This window comes from Rhopilema esculentum, chromosome 20, assembly GCF_057945365.1.
Source record: "Rhopilema esculentum isolate cy_ngs chromosome 20, ASM5794536v1, whole genome shotgun sequence".
Classification (NCBI taxonomy): Eukaryota; Metazoa; Cnidaria; class Scyphozoa; order Rhizostomeae; family Rhizostomatidae; genus Rhopilema; species Rhopilema esculentum.
Genome location: NC_142834.1, coordinates 14,497,268 through 14,521,659, shown reverse-complemented (window position 1 = coordinate 14,521,659; position 24,392 = coordinate 14,497,268). Strand labels below are relative to the sequence as shown.

Sequence of the window (24,392 nt, the reverse complement as noted above, 5' to 3'; positions counted from 1 at the left end):
AAGTTTTTCTTTAGTATCATGCTATAGTCTAGGTAAAAAGTCTATCGCTCATACTAACTGAAGAATAAATGGGATTTTATTGTTTTCAACTCAAATTTATGCAAGCGTATGCAAGGAAATGACATAAACTTGTGCCTGAGGACATTTTTAAGTAAAGAAACACCTCAATTCTTATTTGATGCAGTTGTTAGTCTTGTCCATTGTCTTGTTACTTTGTAAACTGTAATTTATGAGGACCCTTAATGATAGAAGAATCTCTTTTACTGAAAAGGATTTACTTTAAAAACATGGTTACTAAACGTTTGTAAAAAGGGATTGGATACACTCTTGGTGTACAGAACAGGACGGCTCTAAGGGCCTGTTTACATGACGTGGGCTGGTTTCCGCAGGTATTATCGTATTCCATGTGTTTACTTGAGGATGCGATTATCCCACTAAGCTGCTACTCTAAGTTTCACGCTTAATGCGATTACAAGGCAACTGTTAAAACTACTCCCTAGAAATATCGGGTATTTAAATGCTCGTAGATATTATGTAGGAGACTTGGTGTATTTGATTAATGTCCTATACACCAAACCGTATACAGCTCGGCCTTTACGACATTGAGCACTTTGTGACCGACCGTTAAACAGTAATTGTAATAAATTGGGTTAATATACAATACTGGTGTAAATCCGAATTGAGCCATATTTGACCTATTACTGAGAACTCATGAAATGAATTTTATGTTAGAAATAAGATCAAATCTGTTTTGTTTATATCGTCATCAGCTCCCGCATCATCAAACTGAATTATTGTTTTTAGACAAGGTGACCCTGTTCAAGTCTGCTCTGATGCCAATGAAACTGACATTCCGCACTGTGCAAAACAAAGAATATGTTGTAAGTCTCTTGTTTATTCTTGTTTATTCCTTTATTTGCAGTTGTGTTGTTGGTTTAAAATTGTTTAAAATGGTTTATTATTCGTATTTCGATAATCTAAATACAAATCAGAGTAAATGGTTTATAATTCGTATTTCGATAGTCTAAATACAAATCAGAGTAAAACACTCGAGTTGAATTTTTTTTATAATTGTCAGTCAAGTAACGATTTCATCAAATTACCCTCACCCAAGACTTGATGTTTATTCATTCAGTCTTTATTCAATACTCTCTTTTATTTCCATCTAACGATTTATTTCCATAAGAAACTAAGAGTTGTTTGCTAATTCCAAGGAATTCTTACCGTTTATTGCAAATTTTGATTTTTTTCGTCTTGTTATAAAAAAACTTGCGGTACTTTTAGCCCAACGTCGTCTCCAAAGGGACTTGGTTTATTTCAGGGACAGGATCTTTGCTCAAAAGAAACTTGTACATTTTGTGCCAAAAACTATAGTTTCAAAGACTTAATTTCAGTTATCCTGTATTTTAGATCATCAGAACGGTGTTCCCAGTTTTTGCTTTCCACTTTTTTTGGGAGTCCCTTTTGGTGATTTGCAGTATACTAGTAGGCCTAAGATGTGTTTCGTAGCCAGATAGATGGATTTGAATCTGTTTATATTCAAACAAAATATGCAGGTTTTCAGATAGACAATTTTATTACTTATACTCTTACATGGACGTTAGAACTGTTGCTCTTATTGTTAAGTCTTCTAGTCTCCTTGCTTTCATTTGCTGGTGAGGGGGCTGCTCTGTCTGGGTTACACTCATTTTTTTAAAAGAAACAAAGGTCGATGTTGAGTACTTCAGTTTCTTAATGTTCTGGAAATTTCAATACTCATTGTTTCTTATAAGTTTCTTAATTATGATGCATGAATGATGTTATGAAATGTTCGTGACTTTTTTTATCACGTCAAGAGATTCGCTTCCGTTCTGATGCTGTATTTTACAAAATTTCGTTGTTCTCAGTTTTATCACGATTTAATAGTTTCTTAATTTTTTTGCTTCGAGTACTGAAGTTTCTTAATTTTTTCTGACTGTCCAGTACTCGTTTCTTATAGCCAGTTTCTTATAAAAAAATGAGTTCTTATAAAAAAATTTCTTTTATCTAGAGAGCTGGTTCATTATTAATCTCTACTCCATATAATCATGTAATTTCCTCTGCCTTCATCGTAGCTCTGTAGTTCTTCGTGTAGTTATGTAAGCACACTAAAAGGCTAGTTGCAACCCTTGTAGATAAATGTTATCATGAAAAACCATTTTGTTTTGGTTGATCGATGAGCGCGATAATGCAGAGAACTTCAAATCAACTGGTTTCACGTGTTTAGTCCAACTTAATGTTGTAAAATCGTAATATTGTCGCTCGTTTAATCTCTATAAAATTCATTAAAAACCCTAAATAAGAACTTTAATATTTCTAATTTTACTGCACTAGACTTTCTTATATCTTTAATCGCATGCTACAACTTCCTTATTTTTCATTCTTATCCTCACTTAGGCCATCTTCAAAAATGGCGACGATTTGCGACAAGATCAGCTGATTCTTCAGATTATCACCCTTATGGACAAAGTGAGTGACTCTTCTGAGAAAAGATCCATTTTAACGGCGCCTTAGGAAGAACGAATCGAGATCTAATGAGTTGAGAAGGAAGAGCTTTTTGCCAGTTCGCATAAAATTATAGTATGAATGTGTCCGTTCTGAGCAACTGTTTGAATAGGGAGTTATCTACTGTTTCAACTTGAGACCCTCCTGAGCCACTTCGATATATCAACTAATAAGATGATGCTGCACGGGTCTATCAAAAGTTTCAGAAAATCTTTTGTTTGATACCTAATTTATCATAAACTTGTTTTGATACCCAATGATTACTCGATGCTCTCACTCCTGTCTCAGTTAGATGCATTTCAATGGAAAGAATAGATTTTTATCGTTGTAAACTGGGTTCCACTTCAGATATTTGAAGCAAAAATATTTTCCCGAAGTCCTGCTTTCTACGGAATTTTTTGCGTCTTGATGAAAGCAAAATTGCAAAATCGTTCTTTGGGTGTTATGAAACATGACCCTAGTATGATTTCATCACATCAGATAGTTGCAAGATGTGCCTTTAGAGTATTTCTAGGATAAATACTTCCATAATGTCAATTTATAAGCTGGGTCGCCAAGAGGGGGGCAAAAGGGAAATTGCCCCAGGGCCTCGAGGTCTAGGGGGCCTCATAAAGTAATGAATTCCATTTCCACCCCATTTCAGAAATGGAATTGATAAAACGTATTAGAAATATGCCTAAAAGATTGAAACGTTCTAAACAATTGCAAGAAATGACTGCTAGAAATATTCTGAGATCGATTTTAAGCTAGTATGAAGAGCGGGGAACTCGTCTTTCGGTTTTGCTCCAGGGCCTCCGTAATCTCTCGGCGGCCCTGTTTACAATTACATGAGTCCATTCATAAGTAAAAGTACGTTTTCTTATTAGTACAAATTGAAATCCTCTTGCAGTTGCTTATGCGAGAGAATCTGGATTTGAAGTTGACCCCGTATAATGTATTGGCAACTGGAAGCTCTCAAGGTAAGGCCCTGCTCCAAACAAGATATTTTTTCTAGTCATTTGAATTTATTTGTGTCAGTAAATTGGCATAGTCAGAACTGCATTTATAGTTGAAATTAAACAATATTTTTAAGTTTATTGTAAACTAAATATTGCTGCTAATTTATATTATATGGTGTGGATTTCAATCTCAAATTTGTATTGATTCGCAACTATTTTCTAGATATTTAAAAATGACCCTCTTTATTTTTTCCAACCCATTTCCTTCACAAATTTTGATGAAGCTCCATATGACAGGTTGAAATATTAGTTAAATTTTACTTTATTTTCAAATTTTGATTTTTCAAGCAAGATCTAACATATTGGAATACTTTTCGTCAATTTGCGTTGTTTCTGCCAATCGTCCATTAATTGTATTTTTACTGATTTAAAGCTTTACCGAGTTTTACGACAGCAGATATTATATCTTGCGAAAAAAGTCTGCAAAATGTGTGATTTTCGTTTGCTGCCAATGAATTGAACTTCCTTTTTTGTCAACATGATTGTGTTTATTTCGATTGTTTAATTAGTTTTCATTAGCCTTATTGAATAATTAACTGACGCTCTGTCTTTTTTTGTCTGCTTTGTGCAAAGAAGACTTGATAGTTGCATTAAGTGTGAATCTCTGAGTTGCAACATAGGCCTTTTATACACACCAAAACGTTGCAAAATTTTGGATACGTTCTATGAATCTAGTCATCTGTTTTTCACCGGAATCTCACTATATTCTTTTTAATTCTTTTCTTTCCTTTCCATGACTTTCAGGTTTTGTACAGTTCATCAATTCAACACCAGTGGCTGAAATCCTTTCAGCTGACGGCAGCATACAAGTACGAATTATTTTTTTAAATTTTGCAGTTCACATATAAAACCAAATCGATTCAATTCGTTCGATTGCAAAATGTTTGATTTACAAAGATTTGAATTGAAGAGGTATATTTTTAAAGAAGCTCGTTCGAATTAGCAAAAGTTACAATTTTACAAGCTCAAATTAGACAGAGTTGACTATAGAGTTTTTCAATGAGGAAAACCATATAGCAGTTTTAGACGGGAAAACCATTAAGCAAAATATCCAATCTGGGAAGGGAAGTTTTTGCATTTTTTCTGCAATATGATTTTAGATAATTTCTGGTTAAAAGAATTTCTATGATTTTTGAAAATTCAATTTTGATGCTTACCGTAAAAAAAATAGTAAAAAAGTTTAAAATGTTTTATCTTGTTTCCTTTTACAGAACTTTTTCAGAAGGCATAACCCTATGGAAGGAGCATCTTACGGGATCCATCCCGACTGTATGGACACGTATATCAAAAGCTGTGGTTCGTTACTTCTTTCAAATTATATCCACGTTTCCTCTTTATATTCAAGTTTTGTCCTAGGAACAATATCGATTTTAGTATGCTATCGTTTTCTTGCTGTAGGCTGATTAAGTGATTTATATATCTTTTCCAAGAGGTCTTTCTCCGATTTCATAAGAATTTCTCTCCAAATTATAGCATCCTCTGCAACGTGCGCTGCAATGTTCATTGGCGCTGACATAGGTTGGAAAATGGGGGGGGGGGCAATATTCAACACCCATCACACAAGGTTTTGAAAAAGCTCCATGTTTGCAAAAATATGGGAGGCCATGGCCACCCTCCCCCCTGCTCCACTTCGTCGGGACCCATATGTTTGTGCAGATTATATCTGAAGAATCCAACTTATGTTTTCTGCAGCCTGTGAGAGAATTTCATATTCTTAACTCTTTTTTACACTTACATCGTCTTTGGAGACCATTTGCAATATTTCCACTTGTTTTTGGCCTCAAGGATAAGTCACAATCTTGCCTCGAGAATCATACATTATACTGGAGTTTGTACTTCCTCATGACATTTTATATCTGAACTATTGCAAGAAGCGAAACGTAATACATGTTTTCTTTTCAGCGGGATACTGTGTAATTACCTACATTCTTGGCGTTGGCGATCGACATTTGGACAATCTTATGCTTACAAAATCAGGTAAACTGGCGCTCCTTAAAGGCCGATAAAGCAATGACGTCATCAAATTTATTTTTCAGAATCTTTTCAATTTGGACCATATAATTTGAAATAACGACATGATAAGAGCAACAACTCTAAGTATGCAAATTGGCTTGGTACAAGTTGTCTACGATATGGTCATTGAAAAACAAAAAATGTTACTTTACTTTAGACCTATTGTTGTTTTTGCTTAGTTGATGAATTTAAGAACCAAGACCAAATTGAAGTAATTTGATATCAAGAGAACCTGTGTTTATGTCACCATACGGCAAGGCAGCATATGTACCAATTCTTTAATTGGCCAAGGGATTTTAATTTTTCATGCCTGACTGGGAATCAGACAACAAACAAACGTACCTCGCAGCTAGATATAGGCCTATTATTTCTTTCTGATGATTATTGAAAAGGTTAAAAATAGGCCTAAATCTAACTGTGCAGCACGTTTCCTGTCAAATTCTTGAACATGGACTGGACCATAAGGCATGGAGAGTTCAAGTCACTTAGCCAATCAAATATTTGGACCTTATGCTGAGTAAACCATCATTGGGCCGGTAGCAGCCTTACCATTATAATCGTAGTTTCTATTACTTTAAGAACGTTGCTATTGTGTGTTCCTTCGCTTTGCAGGCAGCCTGTTTCACATTGACTTTGGCTATATTCTTGGACGAGATCCAAAGCCATTTCCTCCACCGATGAAGCTTAGTAAAGAAATGGTAATTGGATTTCAGTATTTAAATAGATTTGTAAGGTTCAGCCTAAGAAGATTTTGCTAAGTCTTAGCAGTATGGTTTTGGTTTCTCGTCATATTTGTTAGTTTTTCTCATCAAAGTTCCTACAATCATCGCAAAAATGCTGACAATGGCTCCTTATCTTTTCAGCCTTTATCCTATTTATTTTTCTGATTCAAGTCATCCTAGCAAAAAAGATTACCTAAAATTGATGTCATTTATTCATCGTGGAATTTCAGTATTGACAGCTTATATTCTTTTTACTGACATAAAGTGGTTAAACAACCTTTCTTTATTTAGCTTTCCTGTGAAAATTGAACTTCTTTAAAGATGTTTCTTAATTTCTGAATCATGAATGTTGAAAATCGAGACGTTCGTTGGACCTGAAATATCTCTGGTTTACCCCATTCCCCAAATGGAAAGATTATCATTAAATACAATTTACGTGATTTTTCGACCTATTTTGTGACTTTTATACACTGAAGAGTATCAGACAAAAACCTTAAGTATGACTCAAAATATTTGCTTTTTTCAATGGCATTTCTAACTTTTGTACCACGAAAAGAAATGTTTAAAATTTACACGAAGTAATTGATTTGCATAAGCAACGTTTGTTTTTGCCAGGTTGAAGCGATGGGTGGAACCACTGGTGATTTTTACCCTGAATTCAGACGCCTTTGCTACACTGCTTTTCTGCATCTTCGAAGGTAACAAATGGCATTGCGTATCTGTGGAGTGAATACCAATGAGCTTTCTTACCGGCTGCATAATTCTTTTTTCAGGGAGTAAACTGGCTTTGAACCAGTGAATTGTTGGCGCAGTTTCATTCAAAAGTTGTACTAAAGAAGTTTTTAATGAAATTAGGCTAATACTAAAGAGAAACATGAAAGGGAGTCGATTACAAATTCAGATTTTTATGCATAAGCAAGGGCAAATTAAAAGGAAAGCCCATTTCGATAATAAAACTTATTTTGGTTCTTTAATCAACAGTTTAAGCTGGCATTTATCTTCAAAGGATAATTAAATATATCCTTGAAAGAAAGCTGGCATGGCTGAAATCTGCTGTGACCGGAAAAATATACCTCATAAATATATTCAATAACCAAATAATTGAAGTGAAACGTGTTTGACAGATATTTTTCTTCTTTTTATGCGATGTAGGCTAACATATAAGAGCCAAAAGTACTGAATTGACAAAGGGTACAGAACTATAAAACGAAGCAAAACGTAAAAATAAATGAACGAGAACATGCTGAAAGTTTTGTTAATTGCTACCTTTGTAAAACCTATACAAAATAACTTACAACGTGTTTGTGTAAAGAAGTGGAGGGTTCTACGATCAGACAGTTATTAAACAAACTGAGATTGATTTTATGTTATTTCCTCATAATTGCTTCTTGAAGTTGGAATGCTTGAGATCTTTTATGGATAAAAATGTCAACGTCTTTCACTGTGGCGTCACGGAGGCATCTGGGGCTCTAAGAAAAAAAACTAAACAGGGTCCCTATTTTTGAATTGCAAAAAGGTCCCATCCAATGCTGTAGAGCATGCCAAACACAGTAGCAAAATGCAAAAATGAAATTTTTCTCGTTAACCAGGGGGTATTGAGTTATAGAAGCTTCAGTTGAAGATCTTTGAGATTTTTTAGAGATGAGATGAACTTGAGCGAAGTAATAGAAATATAGATTTGAAATATTTTATGTGTCCCGTTTGGTTGGGGGGAGAGGGGAGGGTTAGGGTCTTGTTTATCGAACGAAAGTGCCGGGAATTGCGTTATGCTACAGGTCTTTCATATTTTCATATTTCATATTCCCTTAACGTAGTTCTCAATTACTTCTTAGAGTTTTGTTTTTTCTGCTAGATATGCCAATTTGATCTTAAATCTGTTTGCCTTAATGGTTGATGCTACCGTTCCGGACATTGCCCTAGAACCAGACAAAACTGTCAAAAAGGTATTTACACTCTTTTTTATAAGAACCAGTAAATTGAAGTTCAGGCTGACTGTTTTTATTTTTTATTTTTTTCTCGAATTAATACAGTGTAAGCAGTGCGACTGCAAGGTTTTCTTGCTCTAGGGCGGTGTTGAGGCCTCATTTGCCAATAAAGTGGGTGGGGGATCTTTCATTTGCCGTCAAGTTTGAATATTCACCGAAAAAGCACCCAAACATGGCTAAAAATCCTTGTTTTTTAGATAAAATGTTGTTCATAATTGCATTTTACAGTAGCTCAGCCTCAGCTTGTTCTCAATTTTTGACCAATAATGAGGCTCATGTTCTTATAAGATTGTTCTTATAAAAAGAGAGTTTATGTACACAATTGCACTACACAAATATCCGCAGAGATGAATTAGCGCTAAAACCAATCTTGGTTCAAAGCTGGCAGGAATTTCATTAGAATAAAACCAGTGTCAGACCCTAAGACACGATTTACAATATTTCTTTGTTCTGTTTTTCAAGATTTCGAATGAGCTAAAGATGAAAAATAATTTGGTTGTAACAGAATCTCCTTAAGTTGCCACTCCTTGCATTAGCAACAAGGGACTTTTGTCATTATGTTTTTTGCTTGATTGAGGATTTTCTGATATCCTTATTAATGTGACATTTAAAGGTTTTTTCAAAAATACACTTAATATGAACACATCGTGTAACTACTTTTTTGTTTGCCACTCCTGATAGTACAAAAAAGTGGAAAAAATTTGTTGAAAATGTTTCATATTCTGAACTGTTCTATCAGACAATTGAAGCGTTTGTTCAGTGTGTCGTATTTCCGTGTTATCTTGAGGATTTCTGAAGAGTGCTTTCCAAAATGGCTAGACAGTAAAGTATTGTTTCGACATCTCTAGGTTTCAAATGAGCCTACTGAATTGCCGTATTTCCTCTAAAGAACGCCGCAGCCTTTATTACAAAATACCACTTTTGGATGCGGCGTTTAATAGAGGGTGGTGTTTGTCAGAGGGCGGCGTTTATTAGAGGAAATGCGGTAAAATTAAGTAGAAGAGAGAAGGTTTTTGATATTTCAGTGTTCTTTGATCAGGTGCAAGACAAATTTAGGCTTGATCTCAGCGATGAAGAAGCCGTGCAGTATCTACAAGCATTAATCGATGAAAGTGTTAGTGCTGTCTTTGCATCGGTCGTCGAACAAATTCACAAATGGGCCCAGGTGAGAAATGTTTTCTTGGCATTGGTTGTTTTCGTGGGAATAGCATTCAAATATTCTATACGTGATCATATGGCCTCAGGCCTCATAAGGCACTTTTACTATTTGTTTGTTTCGATCGACATACGAAGGAAAGGCCTAATCGATCCGGACTTTACCAGGAAATATTTAGATTAAGTCATTCTATCTATTACTATTCCCAAGTATTACTACCCCCCTCCCCCCCCCCCTCCCAGAATAATATTGGTAGTTTAGGCAAATATCATACAAATCACACAAAAAGACCTAATTCCTCATCTCTTACATTGTTTTATGATAAACCAACATTGTTCCCAGAGGGACAAGAGGATGGCTTAACTTGCCCTTAAACATTGAGATTAGTGTTCCAGATTTAACCTAGTGACAGTTGATTTGTCGAAGTTGATTTTATCTGCTAACTGTGTCATTATAATCAATATGTTTCTTTTTGTTTCTTTTTTAATTTTTCTCTTTTCTATCCACAGTATTGGAGGCGATAATCAAATGATTGATGATTATCTGAAAAGCCAGACGCCCGGTGCGTCAATTGCCAGACGCCCGGTGGCATGGGCTCACCTGTTAAAGGTCATCATTGTTTCATATGGTGTAATCTATTGCAGAGAATTATAATGTATGGATCAGTTGAAAAGGGTTATTTTAGAGATTGCAATATGGTACTCAAAACCATCCATCTATGAAACCATCCAATGACTTTTTGTAAAATTATATATGTAAAATCTTGTAAAATTCCGCATTAAAATGTGGAAAATACATCAAATGTTTTATTATAGTGTTGTTTTGCTCGAGGGGCAAATCTCTCCAAGAAAATCTCGTACACCTTTTGTGAATATCCTATTTTTTTATCTGAAAATCCTATTTTTTTATCTGAAAAACCCCGGAAATCCTTTTGTTTTACGCAAAATCTCGAACGCTATTTGCAAGAGTGAATCGCACGTCTGTTTTGCTTTTTCATATTGTCAGTCAACACACTGAAAGTAAATTTTGAGAATTTCAATGTTTTAAATTCAAATCTATAAAATTAATTATTTCTTTTTCCTAGAATTTCTTATAATGTGGGTAATTTCCCTTAGCTTTTTGAAAAAAGAAAAATTTCATTGCTAGGGCCAGTGTGATGGTTTTGCGAAAGTTCTGCCTTCTCTTACTCTCGTTTGTGCAAGCCTTCGAACCCTCGTCCATCCATTAAATCCACATGAAAATTTGAATTTTTTAAATTAATCTCGGATGGTGTTGTGCTATTATAGATCTAGTCTTGTGCACGTGTGCCTGTAAATTGTCTTATTGTCTATACAATTTTTGATTAAATGTCTTCTGATAATCCAAATAAATTTGTCTTCCTTTCTTTCTGGCAGTAACAAACGGGTGGTTATTAAAAGAGGAAGTTTAAAATGCAAGGGTATTCACTGAAACTTTTGGTAGTTATATCCTCTGTAAATGCAGATTTGCATTTGTATAAAAAGTCACAATTGGTTTATGTAGGTTCTTATTGAAAATTACTGTTTACCAGACTGTTCTAAACTGCTCGATGCCGTATAGTCAGACAGGCACCGCAGAGCGTTGTGAAAAGTTGGGGTCTAAAAACGTCGAGGGGCTAAAACCGAAACAAAAGAGGCTTTACTGGTGGTTCACTTCTTAATATTTTGCATATTCTGCAAAAAGTGGACCTAAAGCCTCCCCCCAGCCCCCCCCCCCCTGATTAGCGTAAAGAACAGGACGGTTTTAAATTGCTGCTCCGCGTTCCACGTTTAATGCGATCATCTTGCCTCATCAGCTGTAGATTCCTCCTATTTAACAAGTGTTAAATAGATATCATGGTTCAATACATCCCACTTAAAGCATCAGAAAAGTTTAAATTGTAAGCTTACGTTCATCCATCTTTTCCTGAGAAGATTTCTTGGCTGGTACACCATTTGTGTCCGGTCGATTATCATTATCATCCAGGATTGTCTAGCAGATTTTCATAAAATACTGCAATCGCAATTAAAGACTTTATTTGTGATTTTGTGATTTATTTCTAGTAAAATTATCTATACATCAAATCGAGTAGCAACGTTAAAAAAGGTTTTTAGGAATCCCTATATGTTTTAGTTCGGGTTATGAAGGACAAAGGGGCAAAAAGATCCCAGAAAATTGATCCCTGGGGCCTTTTAAATATTTTTAAAATGGCTTTGAGAAAAAGCAAACTTTTGAGTAAACTAAAGCTTTTCGTCTGACACTCTTCAGAGTATAAAACTTCAGAACACAGATCAACAATTCAATGCTAGGAAATATATATATATATCCAGTGGTGGATCGAAATATATTTTTTAATTAATTTTTAAAATATTATTAAAATTTCTACACGTGTCCTGTTATGGGATGTATGCATCTTAAATTTGCCAGCAGTTACTGCATGTTGATCCTTTAAGAATCTAGAAGGCTATATAGACCCCTTTAATGAGACACTTCTATCTATCTCTTTCACCATTTTGAAAACAAGCCTCACATATAACGGGGGCCCTAACGACGGTAAGTCAAAAAGGTCGAGCGAAATTTAGTCATCAATAATTTATGATAATAGATTCGGCTTAATGCAGCCTCTATTTCATTTGAAAAGAAAACAAACTGAAGAGCGGTTTGATGTGGCTTTCGACGAATTATGGAAGGCTGTTTGAAGTTAAATCAGTAAGACTGGGCATTGACAATGGATTAGAATCCAAAGCCGATTTGAACTGACCACGGCAACTATTCCGGTTTTGCTAAACACAGTTATGTGAATATGCGACACATCAAAACATAATGAACGCGAACAAAATTGCAGTTGGAGGAACCGCCGCTGCATCTAAAAGGTTGGCAGCTCACTTGCATTATAGAAAATTTTGTATTTGTGCCTTTCATTTATCATATCGATTATTTAGCTCTGTTTATTAATTTCGAAATGACTATTCAAGCTGTCTTATGTATACAATAATTTTTACTTGAGCACACCTCTTTAGAAGAGTCTTTAAATTCTCTAGCCGTAGGGGGTCGACAAAAAATGCATTTACTTGAGATACATTTCAACGACCTCTAATTTTGTCTGTAAAATCTCAGGTAACTTCCTGCTTTCCATTTAATGATTGTATCAGGGTGTCAAGCAGAAATTTGGTTGATATTTTTGAGTGCAATTTGAGTGCCGACAATATGCCGTTCATCAAACAAGTTTGAAGTTAGAAAATTTGGATTGTACTTTATTGGAGCGCCAACAATCTTATTTAAACAGCTATGCTGCTCATCAAATAAGTTCGAAATTTTTTGTCGAAGGAAAATGTCGTTAAATTGGAAATCTTTTTATTAAAATCTCACCACGAAGCTTGCCATCCAAAAGCTGAAAAAACATACAATTGATTTTCTCCCAATGGAAAGTGTTTATTGATTGGATTACAAAACCATATCAAAGTCATAAATTAATTTGCGACTGGTGGTTTTTAACATATCTAATTTGGCAGTGTTTGATTGTTTTCCGTTAATTATTTAATCTCAAGCCATTTGGCTTTTTTGTATTTTTACTCAGTTTACCTACAAAGGTATTATTCTGATATTATACAAATTTATTGGGCAGTGTCAATTTGATTCTCAATATTAGCTTTGTGACTAGATTTTTTGCTATGTTTTATTTCATTAGCATTGTGTCTGAGCAATTGCACCCAAAAATCAAGGACACCTCTTTTAGTTTTAAGTCTAAGTATAATGAAGGTTAACTGGTACATGGTGCTGCCACATTTGAAAGGTGGCCCTTGCTTATTCAATTTCAATAGTGGAATTGGTTTGCTTAATATTAAACTCATAGTTGTTGAATCTTTAAATGAAACAGTATCACTGCCATGAAGTTTTCAATATTTCCAATGCCATAAAACCTCTTGTTATTTTATAATTTTTTAAGAAATAGCACACAGGATTTCTAAATAGTGTGTATTTTTACCTGGACATAAACACTGAATTGATAGTTTTTCTGTTAAATGTTTTGTTCAAAGAAATTTGTGTAACCTGAAACATATTCAACAATAATAGTTAGCATTAATATGTTCTGATTGCTTCTTTTATATTTCTCTTAAAATTTTGATCTGTATCCTTTAGCTTTTTAGGTACTTTAAGATCTGCCCTATCATATTTTGTTTAGTTTTGGATAATCAACAAAATAGAAAAAGCTGCTGTCTTTTATTTGATAAATGGAATAAGATGGCTTTAAGTTTCTACTCTTGGAGATTCATTGCTATTGCAAATAGGAAACTATATTTTTGTCTATATATATAGCAACAATTATTTAGCAGCAGGCCAGAAAACATTAGTTGCCTTGTCCCCATTTTCATTATATTTATTTAAGCAGAGTTCTTTTTTAACAAGATGTTTTGTAATTATACAATGTGTAATATGAAAATTACTGTTTACCAGTCTGTGTGCTATATATACTGTATAAGCAGTGTTGTAGTCACTTTTGATGTATAGAACAGGATGGTTCTAAGTTACTTCATCCGGTTCTATACATCAAATAGCGTATATCTAATATGAAGATGTTTTGAAAACAAAGCAAAAGTTTTAATCCAAAGGTTTTTTTGTAGCAAGGATAAAGACAATTTTTGGTTAATTATTTAACCGTTTTTGCTTTGGATTGTTTTTTGCTATGAAAATTCACAGTTTAAAGGCAGTTTGTGATGTTGTTCATTGGCTTTTTGTTTGTTAAATTCTGATGGTACTCAAAATTAGAGAAGCACAAAAAATTAGCATAACTGACCAGTGACAGAGAGATTACCCATGATTTGTTTTGACATTTGACATCAATCAATCAATCTGACAAAGCGTTTTTTCCTTTGTTTTGGTAAACCTTCTCCTTTGTGAATGGTGCACCACACTACCTTGAAAATTTGATTAAAGCTATCAATAGACAATTTACATTGTAATTAATTCTAAAATCTTCATTGAAAGACAAACAGGTTTGTTCTGCACTTCTGTTCATACATATAATACCCCATAAATTAAAGTTTAGAACTACCAAGCAGGCAAAATGTAGAACCAATGTATTCCTTGAAAAACAATCCTATTCAAGTACTACTTTTTTTACCCTAAGGGCCTCATCCATTGTCATAAATATATTGATGCCAGATTTTTAAGTTTTGCAGCCTGTTTCTTTTCATTGCTCAACAAAAATGACAATGGGCATTTTTCTTGAGCAATGCTGCTAAGTCTGCATGGGGTTTTCTGGGAGAACACCCTCACCCACATCAGATAATTTACTGGTTTTTTTCTTGGCCACAGTGATAATCAAGATACTGGAATAGCTGCTTAACTGACCTTTTCCAAACAAGCAATGTTTTTCCTTTATATAATTTCATCAAGAATTAAAAGTTCCTCATTCATTCCAGATATGATCTGGGTTGTGTGTTCTCCTTGCTTGCATGAAGACCTATTTATCTTTGGACTAAAAACCACTCATTTTATTCCAACAGCAAATTTTTCCACCCATAAATGGGTGACAATGGTAGGCTTGAAAATGAATTATCTCTAGTGTATTTAATAGCAGTTGTGAATGGCGGCAACCCAGGTATACCTCCCTTTGTACTGTAGGGTTGTTTGGGAGGGGGGTGGTTTTTATAAAATATGCCAAAAGTTTTAAAAGATGCAAAAACAAGTTTTACGAAGAGGATAGAGGAAAAAAATTTGAATGGTAAATAAAATTGTTGATTCTCTAGGCTACTTGGTATCCTGATTTTTCTCAAACACACAACCTATTTTCAAACTGCGCCTGATTTTTCCAACCTCCGTTCATGTTATAAGACAATTTTCCGACCCCATCATACATTTGTCTGCTTTTAGAAAATGTTACATCCCCCTTTCACTTTAGAGTTCTCAAAGAAGCTTATTGACACAAATATACTCTATTTGTACGTTGCGTGTGGTACTTTATCCAAAATAGCGATAATATAGTTATCAAATAAATTGAGCACCAGAATAAAAATAAAACAGTCAAACAATTTTATTTTCATTATGGTACTATAGTAGAATATAACTAGGGATTTAAGTAAAATTGCACTATTTCCTTTTTTCCTAGTAAAATTTTGCTTAAATTCCTAGTTATAGTTCATTTACTGTCGAATTGACTGGAATTAAAACCCATATTCAAACAAAATTGCAAATTTTAGAGCACGCTCCCAGGACATCTTAGCCTGACCGTTCAGCCAAGTCTGATGATGGCATATTAGCTGTGAAGGACCGGGTTGAAACTTTGCAACGTCTGCAGCTGTTGCTTGCGCAATATATCACTGGTGTATGGACGAATTGTTAATTACAACAATCGACGACTTTTGCTCACCAGCTTTTCTAGGGAAGCATATTACTGCGGAGTTTCAACGTTTTTCTTATGGAAGCCAGAAAGCTCAATGGCAGATTTGAGTTGGTCCTTATGAAGGATTACGAAAGCGATTTGCTTTATACGGTTATTTCGTGGAATCCACATCTCGTTGGCGCTAACTGTTATTATCTTAAAGCATACTGATACAAGAGTATTCCTCGAAAAATAGGATTTCTTATCGTTCTGATCCTAGAAATCATTATCCTGATCATAAAAGTTCCAAATCTGCCATAAATGTCGTATTTGTCAAAGGGAAATCGCTTGGGTTTAAGTAATTTAAAAATTCGATAGGAAACATTATATGTCGTTTTGTTTTGGAATAAAAACAAGTGGTTGGTTATGATGATGATGTTGATCATTTATTGTTTGGATTGCCGATCATGATGATGATGTTGATCGATAATAATTGATACCGGATCAATTACGACATATAATTGATACCGGATCATACAACTTTGCAGTGCCCCGTCACATCATTGTTTTTCAAGCACTAATCCTTGGATAATTTGCTGCAATGTGGTTGCGAATAGCTCCCTAATTTGTCAACTTTGATCGATGCAGCTTGATCGCGTCCTCACTAGCCAACGAAGAGATCTGCCTAAAAGTCACTAATTCCCAGCTGAAGATTTTCACAATGCAATGGTGTATTCTGCAGACAATCTCTGTTTGAGAAAACATTTGCAATCGTCTAAGCCCTCATTCGTTGTTGAAGAGGATTTTATCAGTGTCGGTCTGTTTGCTCTGTTTTTAATAGTTTTAGGGGCCATTGAGTCCTGCTAACCTGCAAATAATTGCAGTTAACAAAGCATCGTGCAAGTTCGCTTCAGCTAGTGCACAAACTCAGCCGGTTGATCGGCGATCTGTACACGCCAGTCATGTCAGGTACTGACAAAACGTGGGTATAAATGCCTGGAAAATACTATTTTTTCGCCTATAAATAGTCTTCTGGCTTAGAAAATATTATATTTTGTAGATAAACAGAATCTTAGGACTAAGTGTATCATTCAGTACCATGTGTTCCATATTTTGTGCCATTTTAAAATATTGCATTTCGACAAACTTACTCGATATATTTTTTGTTGATGCAAAGATTTAATGGTGCAAGAGAATGTGGTCAAATGTGTATGCTATGGTGTTATCCTCATGAGTTTTAACCATTTCAGTTTTTGTTAGTGTTGTGCATTAAAAGCAAGATCGTGCTGCTATTTTCACTGTAAAACCAGTGGAAGCGAATTTTACTGCGTGTAATTTTTGAAATTCTTGGTTTCATGATATCTTGAGTTTTTACTTTTTCTTCACAGCAACCGACTCCACTCATTGTTGGACCAGCTGGAGAAAGTATGGCCACTGGCAGTGCCTGATCCTCCAAGCGACAAAGATATCGAGCACGTGAGGTACATTTCTAACAAGCTCCAGCAACTACTCTCGTCGCAAGGTTTGTTTCTTTACGTAGCTTTCTTACAAGCGTTCAAACCATAAACTGTGAACTCCTTTATTGAGGCAAAACCGCCGTAGACAAAAGCTGAATTTATGTATACGTACACGCCAGATGTTACCGCCATTTTTCAAGCAGCATTGCACCAAGGCACTGTTGAAGGGGTTCGATTGGATGGATGAAACTCGAGTGATAGAAAGGTTTTTTCTGGGCCTGTAGGGTGTTTAATCAGCAAACGTGTGTGCCAAAAGGGAAAATTACGCGGCACACCTACTCAATTGAAGAATTTCGAGCTTGAAACTCTTTTGATTTAGCAAACCATATTTGATCTTCAATTTTATGTTTTAATTATCAAAGAAGATCCCTCCAATGCAACTTAAAAACAAAGCGGATATTGTAATAAAGAATGCAGCACTCCACCTCTAAGCTTTAGAACATTTCTAGACTAGTACACTGATGTTTTTCTTAGAAAAAAAATTGACAATCAATTTAGTTTAGCGTGTTGCACCTCGATGACTAATGACCAAAAACTAATTTAATGAAATTACAACTTTTTACAATGGAAGGTTAAATATAATCTCGACGTTTCGAACATAACTCTTCATTAATTTTTGTTCATAAAATTTGACCTCAGCTCAACCGTTGGGTCCTTGTTATTACAATTTTATTCGCTTCTTGTTAGCACTGATCCCAACAGAAATCCCCCCTTTCTCAACGAGCCTTCCAAATGCACCCTACGATATTATTCTGTCATGTTTCGTCCTGTGATTAAGGAAATCCTTGTCCATATTTTCAAAATGCTGATGAAACAGACCCTATGGCAGATTAGGTTTTAACAGGAATATTATCCAAATTCAATTTACTTATATTACTTTATTTTAACCTTTAAACATGAATATTGTTTACATTCATTTTGCCCATATTTCTTTTCTTGTTTTCACCCATTTTCTGGTACTCCAGTTTGGCAAGATTGAATTTATGCGTGCAGAGCTGTATTTGAGAAAATATACTGAGAGCATGTGAGCTTACCAGTTTAGACACACAGTGTCACGAGTTGTCGCCTCGAGTCCTGTCCTGGTCATCCCTTCGCTCACAGTTTCTCCCAGTATATTATCATATGCAGACGTTTATTCAGACGATTCCGTTCTTCATTGCAGATATTTCATGTTTCTTTTCAAAAATAGCTTGAAACCACCAGTTGTTATTTCTCGTTAAAGGCACTTTGTCCCGACGCATTTCGCTGGCCATTTAATTTTCCCATTGGTTGGATTACACAATAGACCTATTGTTACGTAACTGATCTGCAATGTAAGGCTAGTTCACAATGTTTTCTCAATTAGAAACGCGCTGCAGGGCCTAAAACGCTGACAGGTTGACTGACGGGACATAGCGCCTTTAATATAATCCGTCCTTCCATTTTTTCTGTTCAAGGAGTAATTATGATCAATTCGCGAGTGCTTCTAGTCATTTTACATTCGACATCTTTTTACTTGACTCACTTAGAACCTTCAGTTTTCAGTTAATTACATCAGGGGTGTTGGTCAATCGAGGTAGGAAGCCTTGGTTGAAAAAACCCTAACCCTGTGAAATTCACCCTTTTTGCATAAGTCTCTAGGTTTAGGCAAGTGAAAAGTTTTAACTTTCTTTAACTTGTTTTCTGCTTTTCAATTTTCTAGAAAAATGCCGAAAAGAGCTGATCAACAAAAACCCCAATGGAGTGTACAAAATGCTGACAGCGCTGGAGGTATGCAATTTTATTTCCAATTTTAATCAAGATATCAATTGGAGAAAAAAGGAGTAGAAATACGAGCTTGCTGTAAGCGTCACTTCTCTTTACTCTTTGTTCCACCTCAATTTGCACCTGAACGAATATTTAACCATTATTAAGCTTTCTATCCTTGGCAGTATTAAATAATATAAAACTCCCAGGGGCTTATTAAACTCCTAGGCTTTAAAGCCCCCAGGAATTGTGTAGCCCCTAGGGGGTAATATTATTCTTGAGGCTCTACGTATGGGTTAATTAGAGCGGGGCCTTATTCCAAAAGTTGTTCAGGAATGGTATAGCCCCCCAGGGGCTTCTATAAATTTGGAGGCCCTACGTATGGGTTTATTAGAGAGGGGGCTTTATTCCATAAGTTGTAGAGGTGCGTGATGACTTTACATTCGGGTTCAATTATTTTGGTACCTGCCTTTTCAAAGATGCTTGACTGGTTGTTCCAGAAGCACATACTGTTTTTTTAGTCTCTAAGGCCTCCTTCGCAATGACTGGCAAACTATTAAAAGTTAACTTGAGTAACTGACATTAGAAATAGGGTTTATTTAACAAGAGAACAGTTAGCTCTTGCCTTTATGTTTTTCCCTCTGCTTATACTGTCTGTCTCATATCAGATTGTGGGGTGGGGGTGGGGGGGGGGGTGTGGCTTTATAGAGGTCAAATTTATGTTTTCGATAGACAGGGATACTATGAAGACCTTTTACAACCAATGCAAAATTGAGCAAGTATTCTGACTATCGTCAATGAATAGAAGATTTGTCGAAAAGATTTGCATACACTTTCCAAGGTTGATTATGGCAGTTCACCGGTACAATGTCGATGCAAAAACTTTATAGCAAAGCCACAATTGAGCAATTCTGCTTGAAATTTTTAATGACAAATATCTAGAGATTATAGCATGAAAACACTTTTAAAAATTGCTAGCTCTATTCGCAAATTTGAAATTAATCAAAATATTTTCCGAGAGGTTACGATATGGGAAAAGAAAAGCACAAAAATATCTAGATAAAAAAATATGTCTTGTGTCCATCTGCTTGACTTACCCAAGCCAAATTCGATCACATTTTTTGCTCTAACTTTGATAGATGGAAACTTTGAAAGATTAACATAGAAATATTTTTGGTCTATAAATCACAGGTACACAACTGCATCATATTTTAGTTCATGCTTAATATCGTATGTTTATATTTTTTGAGTATCCATTTTATTTATTCTGTTTGTTTGCGGTAGGCCACATCAAAATGGGACATCCAGGCGACGTACAACCTCGTTTCTTGTTTCAACGAACTCCTCACTTCTGGTAAGTCATCTTATAACCAACTCTTGTCCGGCATTTTTTAAACAGAATCGAGACTTCATCGTGAAGTTCTCGTTACCAGTTTCAAAACTATTGTACCGTTGCATAAAATAAGAAGGATCTCAATTTATGAAGGGTCTCTGTGCCAGTGGTCTGTTTGGAGAGCCTTTATCAAAATGATGAGCGTCTTGAAGGCTAACTTTGGTCGACTCACAACATTTTCTTTGCACGAGTTAGATTTTGGAGATCTTGGGATTTTCACGCACGGATGCAACATTTTTCATTATTTCTTGTCACAACAAACCGGCCCTGAATCAAAATCATTGCGCGGCATATTTGAACCTGCCGTACGCGTTTTATCGAAATTCTATTACGAAATTGTAGTTTTTTCACTTTTTAGCGGCAGAAACCGAGTTTTGAATGTACATTTAAGCTTTACGAATAAGATTGTCGAAATTTTATCAATTCTGATTCAATACTTTGTTTACATTAACACAAAAAACGTTTTTGATTGGAGCAATTTTTATTGTCAATAATTTTTATTCGGAGAACACTAATGAAATTTTAGTGATAATTTTATGCTACTGAAACGGAATGTCATATTAAATTACACTGAGATACATATGAGCGACTGACACTAATTATGTTTTTTACTCAGATTGAATTATATTTTGATTATTCCTTATTAAAACAATTTTATCGAAGAGGACAATAAAGCTTGAAGCAGGAACCAAATTACTTTAACTTGACTAATTCACGAAAAATTTTATTCGGACGTGAATCTTTCAGACAGAGTCCAGAAAGTTTTTAACCTTCCTCCAGACAAAAACATCCTAGAAGGCAAACCTTCCTCATAAAACAATAGAAAGTGGGCGCGGCTTGGGTGTGTCACATGAGCTTCTATTGTTTTTCCTGTACTTTCCTCCGGTCAGTGGCCGTGCGACCGTAATGTTTTCCTGACTCTTTTTTCAGAGAGAATCGCACATTTTATGATGCAATTCTGTCTCATACTGCCATCGTCTGTAAAAGAGGCGATTAAAATGCTGCAAATACATTGAATTTTTTATCAGCAAGATTATTCTCAGCCATTATTATTCTTCTTCTCGAGGTCGCAGAATTAATTCACACAATAGTAAATGTTCGATTTAGGCTGTAAAATTTGCAAGCATGCAGCCTCCTCAAACAATACAATCTTGATTTTGAATTTCTTGAGCGGAGATTTTTCAGAATCACCAATTATTGATTTATATGAATGATAAATCTCTGCCTGTTTTGTAGATAACTTTTTTCTCGTGTAAGATATTGCGTTTACCTTGCTCGGTCAGAAACCATTAGTTGAATTTATTTGTATCATATATAGACGATTTGCTTGTAAATGACGGAAACGAGACTCTCACATTTTTGTCATGTCCAGTTTTTACATTGCAGCCACCATTTCTCACAAGTTATCAAATGTTTAAATCTTTTCAGGTTTGTTCTTAAACATACAACCATCCCTCTCTAATTCTGGTCATTATTTCCCAACATCAATAAGTATATAAATAAATCCGCTTGCTCTCGCTTCCTAGAAACCAAATGCTATCTTTATAGGAACAACCAATTAATCATCTGTTGCTTAGATATTTTGAGCGAGATGCATTATTTTGTTAAAAGTCCCAGAGAAAGTCACAGCCTTAAATGACACGAGAACACGAAACCGTACCTTAACTGACACGGGGACTTAAAACCACACCTTCATTTCTATGGGGACAGGGAGCTTTACGTTTAATGATACGGGGACACGAAGCTACACCTTTACTGACACCACAGAATAGAAAATTCGTATTTCCTGTTCTGTGCTGACACGGGGACACGAAATTATACCTTTACTGACACGATGATATTAAACTATGCCTTTACTGGCACGAGGATATAAAATTATACCTTAAATGACACGATTACACGAAACTACACCTTTACTGACACCACAGAATAGAAAATTCGTATTTCCTATTCTGTGCTGACACGGGGACACGAAATTATACCTTTACTGACACGATGATATTAAACTATGCCTTTACTGACACGAGGATATGAAATTATATCTTAAATGACACGAGGAGATAAAAACATGTCTTTAATCACGCGAGAGCATATCTTACTGACATGAGTACCCGAAACCATTTCTTAATATATAGATACTAGGACACTAAACCATACCTTTAATTACAAAGAGAAAAAGCTAAACTGTGAAATTTTACCGTAAAAATTTAAAAAACATGGATTTATGAACAAACACTAATCGTCCTGTATAGATTTTGTTCATTGTGAAATGAATGGGTTCTTTTTGCTGCAAAAATCAGTAAATAAATCGGTGAATGAATCAGCTGCAATGAATTGCAACAAGCTAATCTTGTAGAGATGTAATTTTATTTTTTTATTTGCTCGAGGAGAAAGAAAACGTTTTGGTCATGTCTCTACAAGCGAACACAGCCATTTGTTAATGCAATCTCGATCAGAACTGCACTTGGATAACCACTGCGAATTTTTTTTTATTTTTACATTGCTTTTGCTTAATTATTTAAGAGGCACTGTGTTGGTAAGGACTGCATTGTTTGTGAAATCGAAAAAAGTCAACAATTACTCTTTGGACACAACAGACACCATAATCCATAATTATTCACACAAAATATGTCAAAGGGCATGGCCAAAGGCGTGCACACCACAACGTTTTAACAAGATTCAATTTGGTCAATTTTATGACAAGCTTCCACTACTCTTCTGAATTATTACAAATTTACTCGAGTTTTTGTGTTATTGTCATCCAAAACATTCGATAAGACTGGTACTAAATTTGCGTAGTTACTTTACATTATCTTCACTGTATGTTACAAAAGTCTTTGTTTTATCAATATTCAGGGAAATATTCAAAAGCTTCATGTTCTGACTTTACCGTTACCTCGTTTCCGAAAGGAGATTAGTTAATAATGAAATACAAATTGCTTGTTGCAAACAACGTACTTCTAACTAGCAGGGCTGGAAAATGTCCGGCAGCGCCCCAAAACTGTATTGAAGTGTCCATTATTATTCATACTTATTATTCTACTGGCATTCGCATAAATTTTTTATCGCTAGCTTAATAGAATGTAACCGTTTTGGGCTTACATCTTTGCCTCTAGCACCAGCCCTGGTTTTTAACGTTACTTTTAACCACTTAGAAATAAAATAGTATTTTTACATGCTGTATGAACTACTAGCTTTGATGATAAAAATGAGCAGCAAACATGAAACGCAGAACAAGATAAAGGATACATCAATACTTCAAAAGTATCTAGTTTGCTAGTGCTGATATGAAATTTAATCAAAGTTATTATAGATTTAATATCTACTAACTTTAACCTTGAAAACAAACTATGAGTATGTTCTCGATCACGTTCTCCTTTATCATCTTATAAAGTATAAACAAAATGATTGCTGTTCGAATAGCTACGATCAAAAATCGAGGAACAACAATTAGTTCTTTTTTAGTATGATAGTTTATTTTTAGGACAAATGTTTAAACAAATCAAGCAACTCAAAATATCACTTTCAGTGGCTGGAAACTTTGTCGAAGCTTCGCAGGAAATTTTGGATTTTTTTTATTTTGGTGCCAGGAAGAAAAATCTTTTTTGAAGCCCTTCTAACTATTCTGCTTTTTCCTTTATTATAAAAAATAATTTACGTCTTACGAAAAATAGATCATAAATGTATCTGAATTCGTTTGTACAGCTTTATTTGCTGGTTAACTATTCGTATTGGTAGACCAGAGTAAAAGAATTACAATTTGACCGTGTGATTTCCTTAGAGTGGTTGTTTCGTAAAATGCTTTAAGTTTTTCCTTCAAAATATACGCATGGTTTCAAAGTAACTTGATTGGTTAACATTTTTTGGACGTATTTCAATCTGAGAAGCATCGTTCAGGATTCCAGTTTTTCTCAGTTCAAATGCTTTAGCAACAAATCAACTCTAGACCATCGGCGGTTATCATCTAACCATATTTAGGATTAAGGACAACTAGGGGACTGTAGGGGAAACTTGTACAGTATCGATTTTGGTAAAGCCCGA

The 24,392-nt window shown here is 35.0% G+C and overlaps 2 protein-coding genes across 3 annotated transcripts in view; both read left to right on the top strand.

Moving 5' to 3' along the window:
- The window catches only part of LOC135687183 (phosphatidylinositol 3-kinase catalytic subunit type 3), a 32,598-nt gene extending 21,578 nt beyond the window's left edge, over window positions 1–11,020 (top strand). The window contains exons 19-29 of one of the 2 annotated variants that reach the window (XM_065203683.2): window positions 805–881; window positions 2,416–2,487; window positions 3,413–3,482; window positions 4,266–4,330; window positions 4,733–4,817; window positions 5,424–5,498; window positions 6,147–6,232; window positions 6,872–6,954; window positions 8,109–8,199; window positions 9,281–9,406; window positions 9,907–11,020. In XM_065203683.2, the coding sequence (XP_065059755.2) occupies window positions 805–881; window positions 2,416–2,487; window positions 3,413–3,482; window positions 4,266–4,330; window positions 4,733–4,817; window positions 5,424–5,498; window positions 6,147–6,232; window positions 6,872–6,954; window positions 8,109–8,199; window positions 9,281–9,406; window positions 9,907–9,921 (845 nt within the window). In that variant the 3' untranslated portion in view covers window positions 9,922–11,020. The remainder of the gene's footprint in view (window positions 1–804; window positions 882–2,415; window positions 2,488–3,412; window positions 3,483–4,265; window positions 4,331–4,732; window positions 4,818–5,423; window positions 5,499–6,146; window positions 6,233–6,871; window positions 6,955–8,108; window positions 8,200–9,280; window positions 9,407–9,906) is intronic. The other variant, XM_065203684.2, reaches the window with a different exon arrangement.
- Window positions 11,021–11,943: 923 nt separating this feature from the next.
- Window positions 11,944–24,392, top strand: part of LOC135686997 (cytosolic carboxypeptidase 1) — a 40,138-nt gene continuing 27,689 nt past the window's right edge. Inside the window, exons 1-4 of the mRNA XM_089114617.1 lie at window positions 11,944–12,267; window positions 17,105–17,238; window positions 18,915–18,982; window positions 20,243–20,312. Coding sequence (XP_088970743.1) covers window positions 12,218–12,267; window positions 17,105–17,238; window positions 18,915–18,982; window positions 20,243–20,312 — 322 coding nt within the window. The 5' untranslated portion in view covers window positions 11,944–12,217. The remainder of the gene's footprint in view (window positions 12,268–17,104; window positions 17,239–18,914; window positions 18,983–20,242; window positions 20,313–24,392) is intronic.